This window comes from Lagopus leucura, unplaced genomic scaffold (genome assembly GCF_019238085.1).
Source record: "Lagopus leucura isolate 7727_CA_CO unplaced genomic scaffold, USGS_WTPT01 Super-Scaffold_100022, whole genome shotgun sequence".
Classification (NCBI taxonomy): Eukaryota; Metazoa; Chordata; class Aves; order Galliformes; family Phasianidae; genus Lagopus; species Lagopus leucura.
The window spans coordinates 9,345,999-9,368,597 of NW_024962275.1; the positions used below are offsets into that span (position 1 = coordinate 9,345,999).

General features: G+C 44.8%; 1 protein-coding gene across 3 annotated transcripts in view; it reads right to left on the reverse strand.

The window, feature by feature from the left end:
* Nucleotides 1–22,599, reverse strand: part of RABL6 (RAB, member RAS oncogene family like 6) — a 50,298-nt gene that overhangs the window by 22,558 nt on the left and 5,141 nt on the right. The window contains exons 2-9 of one of the 3 annotated variants that reach the window (XM_042878704.1): nt 21,370–21,504; nt 16,003–16,050; nt 14,149–14,178; nt 7,816–7,868; nt 6,139–6,230; nt 5,139–5,279; nt 3,973–4,078; nt 1,346–1,449 (exon numbers count right to left, since the gene is read on the reverse strand). In XM_042878704.1, coding sequence (XP_042734638.1) covers nt 1,346–1,449; nt 3,973–4,078; nt 5,139–5,279; nt 6,139–6,230; nt 7,816–7,868; nt 14,149–14,178; nt 16,003–16,050; nt 21,370–21,504 — 709 coding nt within the window. The remainder of the gene's footprint in view (nt 1–1,345; nt 1,450–3,972; nt 4,079–5,138; nt 5,280–6,138; nt 6,231–7,815; nt 7,869–14,148; nt 14,179–16,002; nt 16,051–21,369; nt 21,505–22,599) is intronic. The other 2 variants (XM_042878706.1, XM_042878705.1) reach the window with 2 other exon arrangements.

The window sequence follows — 22,599 nt, forward strand, 5'->3', positions numbered from 1 at the left end:
CTGGAATTAGAAGGTCCTGCCATCCTACTAGATCAGCCCCATCCCATCCCCTGCTGCTTCCTTTGAGCAGATGCTTCTCAGAGAAGTCCCACTCACTTGTATGGAAAAAAAAAAAAAAAAAAATCCAACCAAACAAAGAAGAATCCAGAAGTGGATATTGGTAGAAAATAGTTTTCAGCAGCATCTGTGAGCCGAGTTGGTTCATGAGAGGGTCCAGCAAATGCTAAAGCAAAAGACATAAGGTATAGGAGAACAATGACTAAGCAGCAAGATCTCCTGGTGTAAGTTTGGAACAGCTCTGCCAAGTCTCCATTCTTTTAACTATCTTCCTTTTACTGATGCAGAAAGAAAAAAGACTGAAAATCAACCTGACAATACAGCTCTTGCAGTGCAGCCCTTCGAGAAGGGACACCAAGAGAAGTGCTGCAGGCAGGAGGTGATGATTCCCTAAAGAATGGAGTGAGGTGACTGCTCTGGAAACAAATGCTTTGTGTTTATATGGGCAGTTTCAGTGCTCTCGCAAAGGAAAACACACTGACCAAGGTTACAGAATTTGACACTTGGTCTAAAAGTGCCTGTCAAATGGCTGTGCATGAATATTTCATAATCACCGATTCCAACTTCCAGTGAAAGCTGCCTGTAAAGAATCTTCTTCCAAACCATTCTGGGTTGACTCACCTTGCATGTTAGTGAAATAAAGACCTTGCAGTAGGACTTCATGGAACCCATTTGCCAACAACATACAAATCTGAAGAGCATGAGATGCACTGGCTTTGCAGGGCTAACACTGGCAGATGCTCATTTCAAGCAGCAAGCAAACAGATGAGGTGCTGAACAAACAAGGCAGCAGGAAACCAGTCACTGCTTGGAACCAGAAAGACTCAGAGGAGACTAAGTATTCAAAGAGAACAAAAGACAACCACGCTGCAGCTGCCTTTCCCAAGACACACCATGCTCAGGAATGCCACTGCTAGAAGAAAAGGACTCAACTTGCATGCTGAACACTACAGAGATGGAAAATATCCCCTTTCAGCATCAGAGGCTACAACATACTTATCTATAACCCCATTACCATGTACTGCTTCCAGGTGTACTGCTCAGCTCCACCTCCACTGCCCTCCCACAGGTCACATGCTTGTAGCTTGTAGGTAACAGACCCTTTGACAGGGATCCCAAAGTGCTTCATGCTTTATTTTGGGAGACATCACTTAAGGTGATGTTTTACAACTTCCAAAGAAATCCTAAATGTCACTCACTGGCTACAAGCCATAGCTGGGGCTGTACAACACCTGTATGATACCCAGGCTGCAACAAAACAGTTAGAAAAGATTGCTCAATGACATACAGTTCGTAGTTTTGATCTTCTGTCTCTTGCTGCACTGACAGCTCCTCCAAAGTCGCATCAATATCCAGCTGATTCGTCTCCAGCTGCCGTAGCAACGTCTCCCTCTAAAGAAAGGAAAACAAGCTTGGTTGAGTAGGAAGGGTCATCGTAACAGATCTCTGTGCACTCTCAGGGTGCACCAAGATCTGGTGTCATCACTCTACCCACAGCAATTAATTAAACAGGAGCTTTGGTCCACCTGATGGTGTTCAGTTTAAATACTTCTGCATGATAGGAAGCAGAAGTGGTAGAGAAAAAAAGCACATCAGTCCAAACAGTCTGGTTGTATGAAAGCAATCTGTTCTGAGAGCCACACAGGATCTGATCATCAACCAGTAATGAGTGATTTCCAGAAGCAGGATCACTAGTTGCATTTGGAGAGCAGCATCCACCCCTGTGGAGAGCAGTTGTGCAACCAGTTCATTCTGATCTTTTTTTTCCTTTGCAATAAAAAAAGCCTTCCTGTGAGTAGGACTCAACTGGTGCCAAACCTCACATTTTTTCCTTCTACTGTTGGGACAGATGAGGGATCACAGCCTGCCAGCAAAGAGGAATTTTAGAAGTCACTGCCCCTCTGTCTTCAGTTGCTGCCTCACAGGTGAGAGACAGACACTGCAGTCCACGTGAAACTGAAATAAAGAGCGTTCCACTGACCTAAAATGGGGTGAGTTATTTTCATTTGGTTCTTCTCTTTGCTCATTCCCAAGATCGCAAGCAGAAGCCTCAGCTGAGGGGAAGTGACATCTTAAAGGACTCTAGAGCATCTGCAAAAGGCCCTGGCACAACTCTCCTGATCTCCTGAAAGGCACCACGAACAGCTCAACACCCACACGCTGTGCTGAGCCACACTCCCAGCTTGAGGGCTGGACTGCAGCAGCTGCTCAGACAGAGCTGCACGGCAGCAGCACCAGCAGCTGCAGCACCCCAAGGATGTGGCTGACCTCCAGCCGCAGGGCCGGCATGGGGCCCACTGCAGCAGCCAAAGCTCCAGCATCTCCTGGCCAGGTGATTCATATGGACTGATAACTGCAAAACGTGTTAATCTGCTGGAAGACAAGGCCTTCCTCAGCACTTCCATGATCAATAATTCACTACTTAGCAGATAGTGACATTCTTAATTTTTATGCTTTCTTATTGTGTTAATCCACTTTTCCTTCACTAGGTACTTCTTATTCTTCATATTCACAAGTGCTACGCAGACAGAAATGTGAACTCAATTAAAACGTATACGAAGAATTATGAAGCCAGTTGTTAACTTGAATTCCCCTCATTGTGTTATACAAGGAAGTTTCAGCAAAACATGCTATACATTCAAACTTGCTGCACTAAACAGAAGCACTGATTTGTACTAAGTGACTTCAAATGCTTGCTCCATGGTGCCTGCATCCAACATTTCAGAAGTAACAATTTCATCCTTTTTTATTATTCTTAGATTGAAAAAAAAAAAAAACAAAAAAAAAAAACCACATACAGGAAATATCCCTGCTTCTTTGTCCTCTGTTTTCCCTAAACAAGAATGAAATGTTGATCAAATTAGCTGAATAAACAGAGACAAAGGGGACATGCTCTCCAATGCTTACTTAGGCACTTTGATAATGGCTTTCATTAAACAAGGGGAATGCCTTCAGCAATACGACGTGCACCTGAGGTTTTATTTATTTCTATTTTCCCAGGTTGCAGTAAACTCAGAACTTGGATTTAATGAAGAAAAAACTCATTACTAATAGCGGGCTTCTAAATACATAAAAATAAATTCTATTTTACTGCGCTGGCATTAAAATATTAAAGCAGCAGCTTATTTTCAGCAGTGACCCAAAAGAAGGGCATAAAGCACGTGCTGCAGACCAGCGCTTTGGCTGATTGCCACTTTCAAGTGCTTTCTGGGAGAAGGCAGCTTCAGAACCTGCAGGAGTCTGCAGCGCTCCGAAGGCCCGGCTGACCCGACCCCACCACTGGCTGCACCAGGGCTAACCCATGTCCTCAGAGCTGAGGCTCCTTCCCCTGCAAAGGAGCTGATAAATAATTGAAGAGGCCAGGCTGCTGGGGGAGCTTGCTCTATACCGGGGGTATGGATTTCACCGCTGCTTCCTTCATGAAAGATGCATGGGGAAGCTGAACACAGAGACGTGCAACCCAAAAGCAGGGCGCTGAACAGCAGCTCTGTGAAGGACACAGCAGAGCCACGCGTGCTGCCCAGCAGCTCCTCTGCCCCCAGGGAGCTGTGGGAGAGCAGGCAGGCAGCACACAAACCTCAGAAACAACTGAGGCCAATGAAATCCTGCCTGCATTTAGTGTGTGGCAGGACCTCTTCTTTAACCCTTTGCACCCAAGTACCTGCTTACCCCCATTACTGCTTTCCAGGCCACCAACTGCCAAGTCTCTCTGAATTAAAACCAAAACACAGGATCTGACAGTCCAATAACTGAACTGAATGTTCAAGTCACAGGCACCAACATACAATTTTGTTAACTACACTTTTATGAAAACAAAAATCTGCTCAGGATCCTTGATCAACCATAACAAAAAATCCCACATATAAAGCCAAATGCCATGAACCCTGCACACGTCACGGAAGCAGCGTCTCTTACCTGCAGCTGCAAGAAGGGGATGTTGAAGAACTTATGCAGGTACTTGAGGCCAAAGCTGTTCTTCATGGAAGACTCAGCATAGCGAAAATATGAGGACCCAGGAGGCCTGTCTCAACCAGAAAGGCAAAGAGAAAGAAAAAACGTACAAAGGACATGCATATACACAGGACACTTGCTGAATTACGTTCCATGAACCATCCTCCAGAAGCAATGTCTCCTATGTATTTCCATGGAAACTACAACATATACAAAGAACACAATAACATTATTTGATAGAGCAAATGCTCAGCTACAAAATGATGTTTTTCAAAAGTTACCACCATTAGCTAGCTTGCACGGATGAGCTGATTGAGACGCTCTTCATTTTGTGGTGCAACAGCTGTCTGTGGCCAAATGGAACATGGCTTGCTTTTCAAGCTGCTGTCGCCACTGCTGAAATGCACCCCCTCACCTCACTGTGCTCACACCACTGATCTCCATAAACATTCAGCAAACACCAATAAATGTTAACAGGTACAGTTTTTTCCACACGGAGGAATTCAACTCCACACTTGTACTCAGACTCTGTCCCTCCTGAAGGGCAGCAGAAAAGGCTGGAATGCAGCTGTTGTGGGGCTGCAGTGTCATGGTAGACTGAGAGATACTGTGTCAGGACATTGGGTCATTGGTTTACTGATCTGGAGGGGGTTCACAGAAATGTAAGCTATTTGAAATAGAACTTTAACTGAGAAATGAAAACAAGAAGCAGATCTAAGTTAAGTCACCTACTTAAGCATCTGCACTATGCATTAAACTCAGCTGAGTCACATATAAGGGTATATTTGTAAAGAAATGATCAAGCCCCGATACTGATACCACTGCTGTATGCATAACAGTCATAAAGACTGAGAAAATGAAAAATTGCCTTAAAAACATAAACCCGCACTGAAAGGTACTATCTATTGATCAGTAATATCTTATGATATTACTTAGAGAGCCTCGGAGACCTCTAAGATGAAAAATCTTGCCTGGCTGGCAGAGGAAGAGTATGTTTTGGCTGTAACCAGGAAACATTCTCCGGAGATGCTGTAGATTTGAAACACAGCAGCAACGGTTCCCCATGGATGATGACAGAGTACAGTGAAAGCCTGCTGCCCTGTCTGCTGAGCACGGTGCCACCCCTTTACCTGTTCAGATTGTCAATGAAGTCTCGCACGTCACCAGGCAGAATGACCCGGTGCTCCCCCATGTCCCGGTAGTTCCCCAGCACGCACACTGGAACGTGGGTCGGCACTTTAGGAAGCTCCCTCAGAATATAGTTAAATGTCCTTCACCAAAGGAGAGACAGACACAGGCAAATGAGAGCGAACCATCACTCTGTAAGCAGTTGCATGCACAAACCACAGAAAAAAGACACAAAGTGAGAATTTCACCCAACATCCCTTCAACGCTGTGGCCTCCTCCCTCCCCCTCACCCCTAATACATTAACTGTAAGTACATGTGTGCCGTTCTTTATTCAAAAATGACAAGTTCAATAATGCACTTCTAGCAGAGACCTCACAGCTCTCGCTGCAATCTTTCCCTCAGTTCTACAAAATTCTATGAGGTAAGCAGAAGAGTTCCCCCACTCATGCAAGCTCACTGAACCATACCAAACCTGCATAACACAAGCTTAAGTATAAAGCAGGAATTCATACCATCTCCTCCTTCAATTCTTGCTCCCACATGACTCTTCCCCTCCTCCTCATATGTGCAAAATTAACAGCTTGTTATTTCTGTGTATTAATGCAGCCCAGGGCATTTAAATAATCCTTACCAACACCTGCCTTCCTGGGACTTTCTAGCTTTCCCTTTCCCCTTGTGGTCTGTACAGCAAGGCATATTGTGCCCACTATACACTGCACCTGTGACAGTGCTAATTACCAAGCCTCAGACAGCAGTATGGCAGAAACTGCAGCCCACAAATCCACAGGGAGACTGCTGGTTTGAAACCCAGGAGAGGAGCATATTAAAAGACATGCCAGAAGATAAAGCTATTATTTCAAGGGATACAAGCTAGCTTTGACTCATTAGGCTGCTTATCAGCATCAGAGGCCACGTGGGAATCAAGAGGTCCAGAAGCCACTTGCTCTCACCAGACAAGTGAGAATCATGTGATGTAGTGCATGCTGCTGAAGATGTCTTACCACTGTTTGGTGATGTCAAACATCATCACTACACCATTGCAATTTTTATACACGTCCAGAAACTCTGCATCCAGAGCCATTTCTGACTCTGCCTGAGGAAAAAAAAAAAAAGAAGAAAAGCAAAAAGAGCAGTAAATAATTCAACTTCAGGTTCATGCAGAATACAACAGATACAGCACTGAATAGGCAAACTGCCAAAAGTACCAGCCACTGTAAGAAGTACCTATGGAGTTCACATTATCATCATTTAGAAAAGGTGCCTGGTGGGTCACAGCTCGCAGTGCCCACAGGACCAGGACATGCATCACCTGGCAGCCTCTGAGAAAAAAGAAACCACAACTGACAGGAAGCCCTGAAATGCACTCCTTCCTCTCTCCCTGTGCCCCCAAATCCTGCATTAGCAAGGTAAGTCTGTATAATCTACAAAACAGAGTGCAGAGAACTTGCCTCCTATATTCCATCTCTTTGCCAACCCAAATATTGACCTTATTTCTAATGCTTCTGAAGCGTACAGCTAGAATGTAGTTTCTACTGATTTCTTCCACACAGAGTTCAAAATTATGTACTAGCAGTCAGTTTGGTTTTCATATTGCTTGGACCCTGCATAAAATACAACGCTGGTCACAACTGAACCTGCAAGGCTCCTGCTGCAGTTTGGTACCAATAGAACAACTCTGACTCACTTTCCAAGAGTAAAAAATGTAGACAGAACTGGGAAGGAAGAAGCAGCTGCCGCAACTGCTCTCATAGAGGCCTTTTCCCATAAGGAGAGAACATTTCTAAAGAAAATCTTTCAGATCTGATCACATGGATTGAGGAGGACTGCCACCCTCAGTGCCAGAAAACTACTGCCTTGACTCATCCCCATAACTGAGTGCTCAGCAACCTGCCTATCAGTAACACCAGATTTTGCATCAATTTCTAGTGGTTTTCAAGAGGCTACTGAGCAAGTACCAGAACTCTGCCCATGCACTGCACCCCAAAATGCAGTGATATACGAGCAGGAGGGATAAAGCTCTTTAAGATCTGCAGTAGAGATCACGCAATCAAACGCCTTTAAACTGACTTCTCCTGAGGATAAGATAGTACAGCTTTTGGAAAAGATACCACAGAAATGCACTGGTAGCCCAAATGCAGTTTGTGGAATGTGAGATTACACTCTCCCATATGGCACTTCATTCTACAGCAGCAGATCCAAGGACACGCATCTGTGCAGGAGCCTGGAGGAAGCCACTATTTACGTTTACACACAAGTGGCACTTCTACTGCCGCTGCCTCCTCTACATTTCAAAGGGTGTTAAGAGGTAATTGCTAGACCAGTTTTAAGGAGCAGCAAAGGTGGCATTCAGGGATTTCTTCGTTTTTCTCAGGAAATCCATTACAAAAGGGCTTCCTGACACTCCCTGTGTACAAACAGGTACAAACCTACAGAGTAAACAGCTGGGGTCGGTCCCCCGAAAGGCAAACAGCGAACGAACAGCAGGAAAGCTGTGATAGGGGCACAAACAGGGATAAAAAGCACAGGCAAAAGAGTGAAGAGCATCAAGGATCACACTGTCCTTTATTCACCCTCTGGGTCAGCCTTACAGTAGAAACAAATACAGAACTTACTCTCCACCAAAGGTGGACAAGAGGCCTCCTGCTGAGAGGCAGATATCGACATTCAAGGTGACTCACCTCCTGAGGGTCATTTTCCAGTTTCAAGCCATCTCCTCGTTTTTTGCATTTTCCTTAAAAAGAATTATAAAAAACAAATGCATTACACTGTGCAGAGAACTCCAAGATGGATCTGTGAATCCTTGGTCAGGACCACAGCATTTGGACCATGGCCTGAAAGCAGATCCAAATTCTATTATAAGCCTTGGGAAAAGGGGGGGTGGGGCAGGCATGCCTCGCAAAAGAAAACCAACCACCAACCAACCATCAGCTAGCCTAATTCAAAGATGAACACAAAGGAAGTCTGCAGCAGCTTAAACCATGCTCTTCACAACATTAAATCCCAATGACTCAATAATAACAGTTTTGGCATATCCTCAGACCACAAAAGAAGCTGTCCTGTCACACTTCTTGCACTAGCGTTGAAGAAGCAGAAGACCATAAGGCTGTTAAAAATGAGCTGCACAATCACCATACACAGCCTTACAAGACATGCTGTGATGCTGCTGTACTACTGTACTGACCTGACACTGGCCTTGTGACACGCACACAAGAATAAGCTAGAACCACAGAATGGCTTGGGTTGGAAGAGATCATCAAGTTCCAATCCTCTGCCACAAGCAGGGCCACCAACCTCCAGATCTGGTACCAGCCCAGGCTGCCCAGGGCTCCATCCAACCTAGCCTTGAACACCTCCAGGGATGGAGCATCCACAGCCCCTTTGGGCAGCTGTTCCAGCACCTCAGCACTCTCTCTGTAAAGAGCTTCCCCTTCACATCTAAACCTTCCCTCCTTGAGCTTAAAACCATTGCCCCCACTATCACTATCTGCCCTTGTAGAGAGATGATTCCCCTATTTATAGTTGCCTTTTAAATACTGGAAAGCTTCAATGAAGTCTCCTTGCAGCCTTCTCTTCTCCAAGGCTAAAAAAGCCCAGCTCCCTCAGCCTGTCTTCGTAAGGGAGGAGCTCCAGCCCTCTCCAACAACTCCACATCTTTCCTGTACTGGGGAGCCCAGACCTGGGGATAGATAAAGTTCCCATCAACCTCACAGGAAAGTGCAAAAGGCAACAGACTACACAACTGGAGAAGACACTAGAAAAGTAGCATAAAGACTTCTGTTACCTCATGGCCATAATCCCATCTAGATAAATCTTCACATTTCTCTCCAACTCACCTGATTCTGCTAAGGTATATGCTAAAATGCAGCCGTTATTCCTAAAAGTGAGATCCTCTATGACTTCTCCCTTTTCTTACAGCCTCAGTAAGTTCTGATTAAGCTCACAGATTGACATTTTAAAGTACCACTGGTATTTCATAGAATCACAGAGTTGGAAGGGACCTTAAAGACCACCCAACTCCTACTACCTACCACAGGCAAGGATACTAACCACCAGATCAGGTGCCCCAATCCACACCCAATTTGGCCTTAACAGCTCCAGGGATGAAGACAAGATGCACAGCTTCTCTGGGCAATTTGTCTCAGTGCTTCACCACCATTACTGTGGAGAATTTCTTCCTTATATCTACTCTAAATCTCTCCTCTTTTAGTTTAAAGCCATTACTCCTTGTCTTATCACTACTTGTCCCTGTAAGAAGTTCCTCCACAGCTTTCTTTTAGGATCTGGAAGGTTGTTTAAGGTCTTCCCAGAACCTTTGCTGCCCTAGGCTGAACAACCCCAGTTCTCTCAGCCTCATCTCCATAGCAAAGATGCTCCAGTCCTCTGAGCATCTTCACAGCATCCTCCACACTCACTCCAACAGCCCCACATCTTTCTCGTGCTGGGTGCCCAGAGCTAAAGCAGCACTGTAGGCTGAGTCTCACAAGGGCAGAACAGAGGGGGACAATCATTTCCCTTGCCCTGCTGCCCCCACTCCCAATACAGTACCAATACAGACCCTGAGGAACACCACTCATTCTTGGTCCCCGCCTGGACATCAAGCTGTCGGCCATGCCTCTTTGGACACAAGCATCCAGCCAATCCCTTACCCACTGAAGTCCATCCACTACATGCCTGTCTCTTTAGGAATGAGGACGCTGTGCAAGGCAGTGCCAAATGCTCTGCTCAAGTCAAGGAAGATGATGCCAGTCGCTCCCTCCTTATCCACCAACCCTTATCCCATTGTGGAAGCCCACCAAATTTGTTAGGCACGATCTGCCCTTAGCAAAACCATGCTTTATGTCATCAACCACTTCTCTTTTCCATGTGCCTTAACATAGTTTCCAGGAGGATCTGCTCCATGATCTTACCCAGCACAGAGATGAGACTGACTGGCCTGTACTTCCCCAGGTCTTTTTTTTTTTTTTTTTTTCCCCTTTTTTTTTTTTTTTTTAATATGGAGGTTGCATTTCCCATTTTATGGTCTCTGGGAACTTCATCTGACTGCCACAACTTCTCAAATACGACATTTCATCTACCAGTTTCCTTGGAACCTTTGCATGCATCTCAGCAGGTCCCATTGACTTGTGCACCTTCAGATCCCTTAGCTGGTCTTGAACCTTATCTTTTCCTACAGCATGCAGTCCTTTGTTCTCCTAGCTCCTGTCTTTGCCTTTTGTGACTTGGGCACCATGTCTACAGGACTCAGTGAAGACTGAGACAAAAAAAGTTGTAGAGTGCCTCAGTCTTGAGATGCATCGCCATAAGGGAATTGATCCTTGAATGCTAATCAAATTCTTTGGGGCCCCTGTTCCCTCCAGGACTTTATCCCATGGTGCTCTACCAAGCAGACCCTTAAGAGACCAAAGGCTGCTCTCCTGAAGTCCAGGGTACTGAGCTTGCTATGCACCCTCCTCACTCCTGACTGCATCCCTTGTGACTCAGCATCACCAGAAAACAAGTCAGGGTTTAACTTAAAGCTTCCTGTAACATCAGTAACACTGTAATCACAATTCCAAACCTTAGAGCCCAGGACCAAGGTGAGCACCATGAACCAGTAAGCAGCATCAGCACAGTGGCCATCAGCTATCACCACTTCTCAGTGTAGGCACTCATCACCACCTGTTGCCACGAATCCCAGTATGCAAGAGCACACATTTTTTTCACCCAGCGCTGAAGAAATGTAGTGTGGACATACCATGAACAAATCTGTCCTTGCCCCCAGGGATTGTTTAAACTCTAGCTATGTACAGTAGTTTCCAGAGCTTTATCAAATGAGCAGCACCGTGCAGTAAACAGACCTGCAAGGTCTAGAGACATGCTTTGCAGACATGGAATATCCTCCAGATGTTATGGAGAGCAATCAAGAGCTGTACTTCTAAATCAACTTTATTCCAGTCTGAACAGCAGTGAGTTAACTAAACAATAATGGCAGCACAGAGACTTGGAATTCCTTCTTATAATTTCTAGAAATTCACCCTGTCACTGACAATGAAAGATGTTTGGCAGCTCAGAGGTGCCCACAAAGCCACCCCTGTTGACTCTTCTAAGAGTCTGCAACATGGGACAAAACCAGCTGATGAACATCAAGTGATTACTTGTGAAATCTGTGGTTCTGCACATGACACTGGGGAAAACTAAGTGTTTTATTCTTCTGGCATGCAGGTCAAGGTTAGTTAGGAAATACAAAGTTATTTCTGAAAGATTTCTTTCTGAGGTGCTTCCCTACTTAAGTGAAGAAAAATTGCATTAGAGAAATCACCCATCCAACGCTCTATTATAGGAAATGTGCACAGATATCACATACACCCCCTGTGAATTCAGCCGTAGGCTGCTGAAGGCTGTGTTGGCTGGTAGCCCTAATTAAGAAGTTTGCAACACTTCTCTTGCACAACTTTGCAGGTTACATTTAGTAAATTTCTGTCAACTGTACCACCTGTTAGCTGCCAAGCAATCAGTGTCAGCTGTGGAAACAAGAGTTTGGGGCACCTTCTGAATGGAAGGAGCTGTGGAATAACAGTCAGCAGGCCTTGCAAATCAGCTCTGCAAGTGCTCCAGGACACAGAAGCAGTCTCAACACCTTGACAGCACATCTGGCAATGCTTCTGTACATCACTGCAAAATGTAGGTATTTCTGAAATATTCAGAGCCCTGGTGTCATTTATTTTGTCATCTGAAAACAGTAGAAATATTAATCCTGATCCTTCTCCATTCTTGCAATCTATCTCCCTCAACGCGCCCTGATTTTACCCAATGCAACTGAAGTGGTGGGATGGCTAGGATGTGCACACCTGTCCCCACTTGAATCAATTTCAGGTCAGTGGAAACGACGTGGCTCTTCTCAATGTCAAAACAACACCATTTCTCTAGTTACTGCTCAGTTTTGCTGGCCTGAATTTCTAATGGTAAAACAGAAACCCAAGTAGCTACAAACACTCATCCAAAACTCTCCACAGTTCACAAACGTCTCTTGTCCTTCTGTCTTTCTAACCTGGCATATTTACAACCACTGCATGAGACCGAATACAACGTGCACACCTCTCCCTGCCGGTGGCTTTAACTGCGGACCAAGAGCAAACACCAGCACTCCGATGCGATGCTCCTCATGGCTACAGAGGTCACCTACACTGCAGTAACAGCTGAAGAGCCCACGTGTGCACATACTCATGTGCAACACCTATTTCTGGAACAAAAACTGCAAGATGAGCCAGAGAAAGACATATGTAGTGAAAAGGTGGTCAGGTTGTAAAGGCAAGTGTGCAAAGATAACTGTGTGACTGCACGAAGTCCTGTGGGTTAGGTTGCAGTGCTGTGTGATTTCGGAGCCTTGATTAAAAAACAAAGGTGAAACACAGAACCAAATAACCTCCTTGCAGCATCCCAAGGACTACAGGACAGTTCCTCCGGACACCCAAAGACAGCATTCATGGCCAGCACCTGACAGCCTCTGCACACTACCACACGTGTTGCGGGGTAGCAAGGATTCAGTAAAGCTTGCCAGCAGATGCTGTCCACAGCTTGAGAGAAACACTTCTGCACATCCTACCAAACTGCACAGTTCTAAACTGTCTCCCCTGAGTCATCTAACTTTTGATGTTAGAAAATAACAGAAGTATTCATTCTGATCCTTCCCTATTCTTACAACAAATCTCTGAGAGGGGGAAGAGTGACAGGAAAAGAAATCAATTTCCAGTACAGTGGAAAGGGCTTACATGATTCCAGGGGCCACAAAAAAAACAATCTATGACTTGATCCCTTCAGTTTGTGTATGAAAAAGATGCAGGAACCTAACTAGCAAAAGATAGGAGATCATCTGAATTTCAAGCAGCTTCTTTGCATTCAGGATCTGTTACAGCTCCACAACCTGCAGCAGTTACACAACGTGCTGCAAAGCCAGAAAGATGAGTCAGGACTGTGACTTCTGCTGACAGACATCTCTTCTATGTTCTTTTAGTTCAAGGGCAGCAAAGGAGGCTGTACTTAATAAAGTATTGGATACAATTCAATACAATCCATAGCTGGGAGCAAGCTTTACTTGCTAAGCATTTAACAAATGGCATCATTACACAAAGGAGCTCCCCCAGTAGGCCCAGGGAAAACCCAGCAGGCTGCAGATAAGCCCAGTCCAGTGAGTCTATAGGTAAAAAAAAAAAGGTAAGAGGAGCAGCGCAGTGTAACAGTTGCATTCCCTCCTGCTTCCATGCACTAACCTGCCTCACACCTCCAAGCTCACCCAAAAGCCCTTTCCCCCTTACTTCCCAATTAACGTCTTTATGCCAAACAAATGGCACCGATTCACCATTCATCAGTCAGGCAGGGCCAACAGTGCTGTTTCCTGTCTTGCTAACAGTCTGGAGAGCAAAATCCAAGCATGCTGCTGAGCCAACAAGGATAGGGAGGCACAATGCTAAGAGCTAGGCAAAACACAACCAAACCACATTTAACTCCGTGCAAAAATGTACACGCAGCTTTTCAGGGTGCAGATAACTGAGGTTCCCCATACTCTCCTATGCATTTTCACACTGAGATACAAAGAATGGCAGTGCTGCATGACACAGAAATGGCTGAAGCTGCTCTACAAGACTGAAGTTGAACACTGCAGTTCAACTGTACATCCTTTAGCAGCAACATACCCACAAGTGGGTTCATTTCCAAGATGGGTTTTCTAAATTTAAACAGGTGTCTCTTAATTTTCTCTAACAAGGAACAATTGTTCCACGATGGGGAAACACTCACTGAACAAATTTAGCCTGGAAAACAGTGTACATCAAAGTGCACATTCAGAACACGCATTTCTGGCAGGTCCAAACCCAGCCTGATAAAAGCAGCATTCTGCACAAAACGGGCACACCAGCCAGGATCTTGTAGGGCAGGGGAAAAAATGGAGGAGGATCAGGTCTCAACAGCACTCTGCTCTAGCAGCACTGAATACTTCACTACTTGAAGTCTACTGCCTACGTTGGTGCCACTCTCACCAAAAACATCGCGCAGGAGGATTTTCTGTCCTAAACATACAGAAGGAAGAACAAAAATGTCATTAAATAATGTTAACTTTAAAGATGATCAAGCTATTTGATCAACACATTTTCCTAAAGTTGCGTTTATCAAGAACCTGCAATGCTATGGCAATGGGAAAGGATTTGATTTTGTTACATCGTGGCAAAGTAAATTTTTTACACTACACAGATCGAATACATTCAACTATGTAAAAATACACATTCGTGGTCCATAAGTAGGGATCTTAACAGAATGAGTTCCATCTTGAATATAAAGTGGAGGTAAAGCGTCCCTTCAGATTTCTAATACATGTTCCACTGCCAGAAATGAAGGCAGTATCAGAAGAGCTGTTAACAACATCTGCTCATATCAAATCCAATCCATTTTGCCAAAAAAATGACAAGTCTCTAGTTTAGAAGATGACTGTGCTCAGAGAAGCTGTTCACAGAAATAAATGCTGGAATCACACGATTCCCAAATTAAATGTCTATCTATACATACCAAAGTTGCAAGGAGGAGAGAAAACAGATGTTTTGCTCAGATTCTGTCCCTGTGCACATTATCCCACGGTCTGAAAGTCACACTGTGACCAGTCTGACTTCAGCAGTACCTCTGAAACCTAAAAACCTAAGCAAGGTTTTGCCTACACTGCATAAAACAGTTTAAAACAGTGAAAAGATTAAGTGCCCAGGATTGTCACCTGAAGTTACTGGTTCAAGTTTAACATCGAGGCTTCCTTGTCTGAACCACAGGTGCTATCTTTACTTAGCATTCCAATTTCATTCTTTTAGACATGTCATAGCTGATCTGAAAAATTCACCTCCCTTTGCCCCACTCTACCTTTGCCATCTTCTTATTTGGCATTTACACCTGTGTAAGCAGCGCACAGGGAGCACTGGAGGAGTGTGCTTCAGAGGCAGCCCTGCAGAGGCAACGTGTCAACAGGCAAACCATGAAAGGTTATGTTTCACTCACATTTGTGGTCAACAAACCTGAGTGAGAGAAGCACACACACCCGCAGAGCATAACACATTCACTTGCAGAACTGCTCTCCTGGCCATACTCACACTTTGAACTAGAAGCCCGCCTGGTACAGCACACCTCTTAAAAGCCAAAGAACGCGCGTGTGGGGCTATGGAATAGGTTGTTACAAGCCCTCCACCTGTTCTAGTAACCCATTGGATGGCATTCAGATCGTACCTTCAAGTATGTCTATCTCACTTATTTAAGAAAATAGAACTTTACATCCTGGCAAAACCTGAAAATTACTGAAACATGTATTTACACATCTTAACGATTCTGTTGTAAGCACTTAGGAAAGATGGAAGTAATTGGCTGCTCTTCCATCCTTCCCTCCTGCATACGTTATTCACAGCAGGTAACATTTTATCATTTACCAATGTCTCTTCTTTGAAAAGCAGCTTGGCAAATATTTTATAAGCAGAATGCAGAGCGCAGTATCTGGCTAAAAGTATAAAGGAGAGAAGATGAAGCTTATTCAGCTTCTCTGAATTCTACTGTAACCCAGTAGCAGGCTCTCATCTACTGCACAGGACATCAAACATCTGCTTCCAAATACTGGGTTTGATCTGAAGTTCAGACTGCAAACAGTGGGCTCCAGCACATGAGACTCCGCTCTCCCTTCTATATTTTCCGAGGAAGTAATAGCCACGTAGCTGACTAAAATAAATACATGCCTTTTTCTACAGAAAACAGAAGTAAACAGGTACATCTGATTCCAGGTAAGTTCTTAATTAAAACTACAAGGGGAAAAAGAAAAACAACAACAAGAAACAATGAATGTCCAATAGGAAGGAACTTATAAAGCTTACCTTTGTCAACTACATCCCACACTTCAACTTTAACAATATCGTCAGTGGCTAAAAGCACAAAAAGAAGAGTGTCAGCAAAAGGGTGTCAGCAAAATGAACAGTGCCCGCCCCCCTCATGGAGCCCAGCCTGGACCCACAGCAGCAGGTCGAAGCCAAAAGCAAAGCAGTGATGCTCGAGTTGGGGAAAACCTACACATCACTGAACGAATGGGTGCTGTGGAGGGAACAGGCTGTACTCCAGCACTGCCTTATCTACAGAACTTCTTCAGGATTCTCAGCTACGTGGTATTTTTCTTTGCATTTATCACCGATTTGAAATGTGTTACAAATACTGCACGCAGATTCTTTTCTTAACACACAGAGGTTCTCATTCTCTTTCAGAAAAGATATACATTTAATTTTGGAAAATAGTGCCTGGTCTAAAAGCCAGGCGTTCAGCTGAAAGCCAAGGGAACACACATCTAAGGAAAATCAATCCCACTAGTGACATGTTCATGTAAACACGACAAACACTGCAGGCAGCCCTGCAGCCACAGAAATCCATTATGCTCTACACACATTTCAAGACAAACTCTATGAAATACAAGCAATTTTGCCTCTCTATGAGCTACAAAGTCAGTAAATAACAGGCAGCAAGGTAGATTTCAGCTGCTAAAATCTGAAACAGGACAAACAAAACAATCACTGGAAGAATACTACAGCAAGGACTGGCAGCTAGCAGGTGAACTTTCAGAGGGCACGAAGATGGGCAGCTCTGCATGGGTGCCTTCACTGCATTGGAATAAGCAGTCTGATCTTCACAAGGCTGTGCTGAGACACAGCTGCTCCTCAGAGATGCTACAGGGTATGAAGCAAAAGCTTCCACGTGGAGCAGCTCTGAACATAAAGCAGTGGAACGGAGAGAGAACGTCTGAAAGTAGAAAACAATCTCTTAGCATGACATGAGAATTTAGCCAAGTGTCATTCTCAAGCCAGGAAAGTATTTTCTCTGCAGAATTCATTTTGCTCAAATGCTTCAAAATGTTGCAAAGACAGGCTCTAAATAAACAAAAAGCTTCTGATCCCCTGCTTCTGGTGAAACACCTTGTCTTAGGTTCATGCACAAAACAAAATCAGCCCATTTTCCCTTGCAGCAGCTCCCACTGATGTCCCTCCCAGCAGCAGCGGCACGGGGTGAGGAGCTGTGCCAGGGCTGACAGCACTGCAGCACCTGCACTGCCACGGCCTCTGCTCAGACCTGCACACCACGTCTGTCCCACAGAGCACCGCAGCCAGCAGGGCTCCAGCACCACGCTGCCCATCACCCACCCGGCTGCTGCTGGTACTGGGGTGTTGTTCCCAAGCTCCAGCAGCTGCCAGCTCCTTATCCTAACACCAAATGCACTCTCCTGGTGAGTAATTTCCCCACCACTGCCTTTCTGCTGAGCAGCAGCGCTGCTGGATTGCTGAGGAGCTGAACTGCTTGCCCTCTCTATGCCCTTTTCTCTGAGGGACAGCACAGAACTTTGCTAAGAAACCTATATGAGATCCTAGAAAACCACTTTGCACGTGCTGTTCTTCTTCCCTTTCAGCACCAGTGCTCCTGTTTGTCAGTAGCCAGTAAGTTCTTCCTCTTCACCACCATGATTGCCCTAAGCACAGGGGAGGTAAGCACAGCACTGCTGCGTTGTCTTCCATATGACTCACAGCAGCACGAGCAGAGTCTCACCCTGCCAGCTCTGAAGATGTACTGCAGCAAAGAGAGCACCACAGCATCATTTTAATTCAATAACTTGCATTCATAGATCAAACCACTCAAACCCCTCCACTGTTTGGCTCAGTACTCTGTAGCCAGTGGTACTGTAAGACACTGTTCACCCAAAAAATGGTGATGAGGTGAGAATCACAATCACCAAGGTTGGAAAAGACCTCCAAGACCACCCAGCCCAACCACTCATCTACATTTCCCCTCTAAACCTAAAATGCTGTGGGAAGAGATTTCCGCAGAGAACAACAGCTCTTTTCAGCAAATGTTCAATCTTCAGCAACCAAAGACTACCAATTTCTAGCAAGCATTTCACCAGAACCTTTTCCTTCCTCCCTCTGGTTACAATTACTTTGAGAAGACTCCAACTGCAAGAAACCTTATTTAAAAATAAGAGTCACTGCTTTATGGGAGGGATCATACTTGCTCTCAGGCAGTTACATGACTCGCCTCTTACCCTTCGGATTGCAGAGCACAGAATGCCACACAGCAATCTATAAAGCACTCAAAGTGTTGGAACAAAAGCATTTGCTATTTTTTCTTTTGTTCTAAGACCGCTAAAAGAAGAATAAAATTGATGACAACTAAAAACTAAAAAAGCGTACATTAAAGTCAGAAATGGTAATTCCTTACTTGGGTAGAAAAATTTCCATAATAAAGACAACTGGCACTGAAAAGCAATTTGGTTTGTTCTGAGGAGGAAGAAATAACTTCAGTGCTGCTCTCATTAATTCCTCCAGTACAAAACTTCTGAAGTTGTGACAAGGTGATGCGTTCCCTGCCTAAAAGGTAAATCTAATACCAAGCAACGTAAGAATCCTTGAATATTTGACAACAATATAATTAACATCTGTAAATATTTGCTGCCAGCTACCTCATAATGTTTATTTAAGGTGGCATGAGAGCACAATCAGAGGAAAAACAAACTTAATTCTTCCTCTACAGATTAACTCAGCGAACAGGGCAGTAATCAGCTCGGAGGCCATTTCTCACACTGCCTGTGGTAGATAGAAGGTTTACTCAGCAGGACACACACCTGGCAAGATCTGTAGAAAGGGAGTTATTTCTGCAAGTTTTTTGGTCGGTGTAGAATTTCCTACTGCAGATTATTAGTAAGGAAATAATAGGATTTGATCAAGTGAAAGAAACACCAAGGGAAACACTTCTCCCAGCAGCTTGGCAGTGAAGGGAGACGCTGTCCCTAAAATGTGCAGAAACCTGTGAGATGAGCACATCTTCCTAAAGCAGGAACAGCCTTCAAACGCCTTTTTGCTTGTAACTGCTCACGTACACAACAACAACAGGCATGGACAAGCCTCTTAGAAATCAAAATCTGTATTTATAAACAGTGCCTTTATTACTGACAAAGATTAGAGAAGAAAGAAAACAGGTTTTTACCTGCGATATTGCAGAAAACCACAATTAGCAGTTCACAATTAATGCAGTCTATCCTTTCAACTTAAGACAACTGAAAAATGAATTAACCTGTGCCTTACTCTGATCTGTCTGCTTAGGCCGAGGCATTCAAGTTTGATTCTGGAGATAGTCTCCATCCTTCAAACACCTTCTAAGCACTACATCCACGTCCCAGAATGGGACCACATTCTGAGAGAGAAGAGCAAGGGTGTGGAGGGAAGGTGCCACAGCTCCAACACAGCACCAGCCACTTTGCTGCAGCTGGACACCACTGCTGTGTGAACGCTGCAGACGTCAACACCTTGTGAGAGCTGAGGCAGAGCTCCCATGAGATGGTGCCCAACATCAAGGCACCTAATGAAGATGTGCAGAAGGTAACCAGCACACCTTTGCAGCATTGCCACACAGAGACTCCCGGAGAAAGAATCTAAAAAGTTGTGACATCAGACTCAGCTCATCATCAGATCCAGAACGCGAGAGAAAACCACTAGCTGGACTGAGCAAAGCTGACCTGCACTCCTCCCATAACCAAGGCAATTCACAGCTCTCCATCCTTACCAATCTCTTCAACCTCTGTCAAGAGACAGCTGGCTCAGGCGGAAGCCTGCCTTCAGAAGGGCACAAGAGCCCCAAAACTGTGCTTACCTGCACACTGCAAACACACAATGGCAGTATCTGCTCCTTCTCCTTGCGATGAAGCCTATGAAGCCAAGGGATGGTAAGTGCTGTATCCCTGGTGGCACACTGCCCACCAACACACACTGGGGTTCTGCCATCATTAACGCAAGACTTGGGCATCATGGCATCATTTAAACACAGCTTCATCGATAAATTAGACAGAGCATTCAATTCAGTGTTTACCCCAGCTGTAAGCCTTTGTTTCAGGCATAAGGAAGCAGAGTACATGCTTCAGCAACACTTGGGAATGACAAACTAAGTGCTGGCCTTTTTTCCTTTTTTAAAAGCAAAATGAGTCTCATAGAGCAAGCTCATGCTGAGTCAGTGCAGCCTGCAAGGCTGTGGCATTTTTTGTTCAGGAGCCCAAGAGCTGGACTTAATGCACTGCTTATACAACCACTGTGCCTGCAGTGTCTTCTCCAGGCTAGATTCAGGCTTTCAGAGCCACTTACTTTACAGTGCCAGAGCAGATGGGAAAAATCACACCTCATCTCTCAAATTCAAACAAGCAATTAAAAAAGCTACTTCTGTGCTTCAGTAACTCAGCCTGGAATTATCAGTGCTACAACCATTTTAAAACATCCTCACCACTAGTTTAATCTTAATCAGTGAAAGAATAGTTTGCACCAAGGCCTTCACCTGCACACAGGTGACACCAACCAGGGTCAGCATCAGAGACAGACTTTCACCACAAACCTGTTGTCATTAGCAAGTCAAGCACATTACGCATATTTTTCAAAATCTTTTGGATCATGAATTAAAAACCTTCCTTGAATTGCCATCAACAAAAGCTTATTTTTTAGCTCTTACAGCATATATGTAGGTCACTTGGAAAGTAACACCTCCTTTTTATTTCCAAGGAAACTACAACAGATACAAAGAGCACAATAACACTGTTGGACAGAGCAAATTCTCAGCTACAAAAGACTATTTTTCAGTCACCACTGTTAGCCCTGCGTTTTCACCAGCAATGAACAAGAGCCTGCATGTTACCTGGAAAAACCTGCACCAGTAGAGGTGACCACTGTCACTGTGGGCGCTGCTGAAACCAGCCCTCGCCGCGTCCACATCCATCTTTGGTCTCCATCAACGTTACAAGTGTGGATGAACACCGGCGGGAGCCCTTTTCTCCACACGGAGGAACTCACTTCCATCCCTTACTCCATGGCAGGTGCCATCCTACCAGAGTGCCCTCTGCTGCCATCAGTCACAGCAACAACACAACGGGATGCTGGTGGGAAGGTTTGGCCTCTGCTGCCATCCCACCAACGCCTGCTCCTGGTGTTGCAGGCCAACATCATCAAACAGGATGCAGTGCTTTCAGAGCAGCCCTCATCATTTCTGAGAAATACTGCTACTAAAAACACAGCTGAGGAACCGTGAATAATACATTAAAGTGACGATAGCCCACTTTATCTCCCAAGCAGACATGGAAGAAGCAAATAAGGCTGCAGTGCCAGTTCCACCTCAAGGCACAGAGATGCACTGTCCCACGAATGTCACCCCCTCCACCCTCTCCTCCCTCTTACTTTTATAATTCCAGTGGATGCTGGTGACTTGGATCTCCTGAGTTGGAATGTATTCCTCAATAAATTTCTTTCCCTGTAGCCGGTGCCAGAGTGTGGTTTTCCCAGTGTTCCTGTCCCCTCGGATAACAATTTTCACTGCAGAAAAGAGCAAGCAGATCAACAGAACTCATTAAAAACAAACGAAAGAACGTTGTGAAAAGCATGTTAACTTTTTGCAAGCGTTATTCAGATGCAGTTTGTTCTCCCATATTACACAGGCATTATGGGTTCTGTTAGAAAACACAAGCCTCAGTCATTACAATCAGTGCTCATTCAGCAGCTCACACCAGCTCAGCAAAAAGAACCCACAAGAAGATTGGAAATTCAGAACATGTGTGAGAGCAGCCAGCTGTGCCTCTGCTTCTCTCACCCCGCTGCCTTCTGCCACACACAGCCAGCAGCATGCAGGGAAAGGCGCATTCAAACCCATCCCAAGGAAAGAAGTGTCCAAAACATCCTCGTGAGGGTAAAACACATCGGCTGTACTGCTGCCATTAGCCATACACAGCTCAGCAGAGTTCTGCAGCAAATAACAACACGAGCATCCCATTAGTCTTACTTTGTTCTTTCTGAATATGGTACGTGTTGTTTTCAAAACCTTCTGTTGCATTATGGCATTTTTGTTTCTCGTAGTAACCACAAGGCTACTGGGAGCCATAAGCTGACTTGCACAGGACCAGAATGTTTACGCTTGCATTTGATCCCCAAGAGCTGCAATAATGCACTAGGAAATGGGCCACTCAGAGAATCTAATGGCAGCTTCAGGTGATCAGCATTAGGCTGTGTGTCATCAGCCGGGCAGGAAATGGCAGACCGAAGGCTGCCTTCTGTTGAAATGAGGAGTTACTGCAGTCAGTTCAGAGAAAAGTGTAAGAGCAGCACATCTGGAGGAACAGCCAGCAGACACCATGCCTGTGAAGGGCTCTGTGCCGCAGTTCTGCTGGGCAACCATCGTGGCTGTTCTGCTCTCGCCCACTAGGAGGTATTGCTGTTTACTCTTTTACAAAGTTCCTCATTAAAAGGGTCAGAAAGGCACAAATTAATTTAGTATTTATAGGCTGCCTTCATTTACAGGTACCAGAGCATCTCTGCAGAGACAGCAAACCATTTCCTATTGCCCTGCATGAGATCCTGTTTCCTGCTTACAGAAGGAAAAAAAAAAAAAAAAAAAAAAAAAAAAAAAAAAAAAAA